We start from the raw sequence: 3,622 nt of genomic DNA, 5'->3' as shown, positions 1-3,622 counted from the left end.
TTATGTAAAATATTTCTTCGGAAAATGTTTCTAAAGTTATAAACTCTAAAGTTGAATGTATTCAAACTGATAATAAAATCATAAATTAAATAAAATCTTAACATGTCTTTTCTTTTTATTTTATTAAATATACCTTTAGTCAATGAGAATTATTACAACTTGTGCACACAGTCCATGTTAATAAATGACAATAAGTATCAATTTCTTGCTATTGCATGTACTGCATATGTAAGCAAAACAAATTTTTTGACGAGTCTTATTAATGCATTATTCATGTTAACAGTGCACACAGACAAAATTATGCGTCAGCATATTTATTTCCTATGCTATCTGCATAGTTTTGTGACAGTTAAGACGTTACGACTCTAATATACATATATATAATACGATGAGCAAAAATGTATTCTAATACATTGTATTGTACATCGCAATTAGCTGCTTTACGATTAAAATTAAATGAACAATAATTTCTTGTTTATAATCTGTTTTTAATCGTTCAACCTATTTCCTACATTCTTTTACAAATATCATCAAAAATATTTAACTAGTAGTTTTAGTAGTTTTAACTAGTTTTATATAATATTTAACTAGTTTTAGCAGTTTAATAAACTTTCTGTTATTAATATTATTATAATTATTACAAAAGCTCTTATAATTGCCGTTGATTTATTAAAATACTGATGACTGTATTTATCTTCAATGCTATTTCGCCAATGCGGTATGAGACGAATATGTATAGAAGTGCGAATAAAATGTGGTTTTTCTTGTTTGAATTTAAAAAATGGATTTTTGGAACATGATTATATCAATTGTTGTTTTCGGCGTAAAATATTCTTTCACTTGTGTCCTTAATAAAAATTTAAAATTTTTAAGAATTAAAAATGGAGTGAGTATACTGAAAGATATAGAGGAAAGGCCCCTATTATGAGATACCGAATTTATTTTGGATAAATGCTAGAAGTCTATAGGCTGAATTTATAAAAATAATAGGTCATTTTGAAGGGAATTTAATAAGCTTTAAGATAACGTTATATAAAATTTAATTCAAATTCCATTTTTTTTTGAAAATTAAAGAAATGTAAAAAGTGAGCAAATGCAAAGTAAAAAAATTGTGCTTCTAATATGAGATGCTCCGAGAAATCGATAATAAAACGCAAAGTATGTACATCAGTATTGCAAAAAAATCATATGATTATTCTTATCTAATAAGTTATTATAAATTAAAAACCTATCTATACAAAACTATTCTATCTATATTTACAGATTCTATGACACACACATTGATGTGTATTTGAGTCCAAAACACTTTTTAGATTTATTTTCAACACATACAATCTTATAAATTTATTTTTGATGGTAAAACTTTTTAATTGTCGCTTGTTGTACTTGTATTTTGAGCTGACGATATCGTTCGTGATTATTGTGGAATTCTTTATATTATTTTAACATTATTTCTAGTTCAACGACAATAAGCGCGTTTATTTTTCCGTCATTCTTATTTTAGATAACAATTTGAATAAGTAAAAAAGAAAAACCAAAAAATAATTCGTCTCTTAGCACTTATATATTAATGTAATTATATCAGAGAGCATATGTATTAAAAAATATATTATTTGAACAAAAAAAATCCTAATAACAAAGTCATTATTAGATAATTAATTATGCATGTATTATACATAATATTATGTTAAAATGTTAATATGGAATATTTGAAATAATTTCATAAGAATCTTATTGCTCAATATTCTATTTATTAGAAGTGCAAAATATGTACGCAATACTTGCCGACTTAAAAATTAAATGTGTTTAAAAAGAGATACAATGCATTCCAGTCATATGTATAATAGTAATAATGATAATATAATTTAATAAATAAAATGTTTTATAACAATGCATTACGATGTCGATAATAGAAGTTATCCTTCCTGTAAGAAAATAAACTCATATACAAAACTCTAGAAATTATTAAAATATTTCTAAAGATCCATTATAATGTAACGTTTAATATTCGGAAATATTCATAACTTACATAGTGCGTATTTCATTTTTCTTTTTACATTCTACAAAGACCGTCTAAACTTAAACTTGCTAGTACTGGTTGTAGTAAAGGACATAAAAATTGCTGCAACATTCAAAGAAATTCTTTATAAATAATGATAAATGATTTTTATTCAATTCTATTATTATTATAAGCATTACACAATCTTATTCATTTATTTATTTTTATAATGTTTAATTAAAAGTATTAATTTTAATAAACTATTAGTGAAATTTTATAATTATTAAGATACTTTTAAACTTCTAAAGTTTTTTATGGTATTAATTTCTGTATTCATACCGAAAAAAAAAATTTTAAACGTAACCTTCAAAGAAAAAAAATAGACTTTTAATACATATATTTAATACATAGGACAATCATGAATTATCCAGAAAATATTAATTAATTAATATTTTTGAGACTTCCAGGGATGCTTTCTATATAAAGTTTGGGCTTTTTTTCGTGTTTAGATCCATTATTGGATTGGTTGGAGATAACCACATTTATAATATCTCTACTCATCTTTATCCAGTGGGGAAGTTTGAGACCTTTGAATTCTTTAAGCTGATAATATAATAAATTCTTTTTAATCATATGTACTTTTTTATCTTTTTTTCGTATATGTATTTCTTGTATTCTAATAATAAATATAATTTTTTGTGTAATTTTTTCTTTTTACATAATCCTTACCAAAAGCGTTGTTACTAAGGGTATACCGCCACCGCCTGGTGGCGATGCTGGTCCACCACCTGGTGGCGATGCTGGTCCACCACCTGGTGGCGATGGTGATTCACCGCCTGGTGGTGATGGTGGTCCACCGCCTGGTGGTGATGGTGGTCCACCGCCTGGTGGTGATGGTGGTCCACCGCCTGGTGGTGATTGTGGTCCACCGCCTGCACCATTGTCAGGACCATTGCCACCACCATCACCATGAGAGGAGTCAGGAGGTTTTGAATGAGGTGGTACTTTGTTTCGATCAAGAGCCTAATAATTTAAAAAAAAAAAGTAGAAAATTAAATAAAAAAAAGTTTAATAATAGTTAATTTAGCTGATAATTTCAAGTACAAAACTTATCAAGTTTGTTAAATAAATAATAAACTATAATAAATAAGTTCTGCTCTAACATTTCCGCTGTGTAGATAAAGCATCTAGAATTATTCAGTATCTCAATATATAAAAATATTCGGAGAAAAAGTACCATTACAAGTTTCGGCTGCCGGATTGAGCCCTCTTCAAATGTTAAATAAAATAGAATAAAAAATAGTAAAAAATAAATAAATATAAATAAATAATTCTTGTCGCAACAATCATAGAGCGCGAAAATGTGCAGTTCGGTAGGGTCTAGACGTAGAGCACAATATTATTCATACGAATGAGCAGTCAAAATGATGTAAAGTCTCATAGCCAAGTTTTATACCTTCTTTACTTATACAGATACATCAGTTCTCATTGACTTACTCATGTTTGTTTGCACATTTTCGCGCTCTATGATTGTTGTGACAAGAATTATTTATTTATATTTATTTATTTTTTTACTATTTTTTATTCTATTCACTTTGTTTAACATCTGAAGAGGGCTCAATC

At 26.8% G+C, this 3,622-nt stretch overlaps 1 protein-coding gene across 1 annotated transcript in view; it reads right to left on the bottom strand.

Annotated features, from left to right (window-relative positions):
* Window positions 1–1,781: 1,781 nt before the first annotated feature.
* LOC108751806 (proline-rich antigen homolog) overlaps window positions 1,782–3,622 on the bottom strand; it is a 3,130-nt gene continuing 1,289 nt past the window's right edge. The window contains exons 2-4 of the mRNA XM_018492218.1: window positions 2,729–3,022; window positions 2,030–2,122; window positions 1,782–1,925 (exon numbers count right to left, since the gene is read on the bottom strand). Of these exons, the coding sequence (XP_018347720.1) occupies window positions 2,054–2,122; window positions 2,729–3,022 (363 nt within the window). The 3' untranslated portion in view covers window positions 1,782–1,925; window positions 2,030–2,053. The remainder of the gene's footprint in view (window positions 1,926–2,029; window positions 2,123–2,728; window positions 3,023–3,622) is intronic.

Source organism: Trachymyrmex septentrionalis, unplaced genomic scaffold (genome assembly GCF_001594115.1).
Source record: "Trachymyrmex septentrionalis isolate Tsep2-gDNA-1 unplaced genomic scaffold, Tsep1.0 scaffold52, whole genome shotgun sequence".
Classification (NCBI taxonomy): Eukaryota; Metazoa; Arthropoda; class Insecta; order Hymenoptera; family Formicidae; genus Trachymyrmex; species Trachymyrmex septentrionalis.
This window is presented reverse-complemented; position numbering and strand designations above follow the sequence as displayed.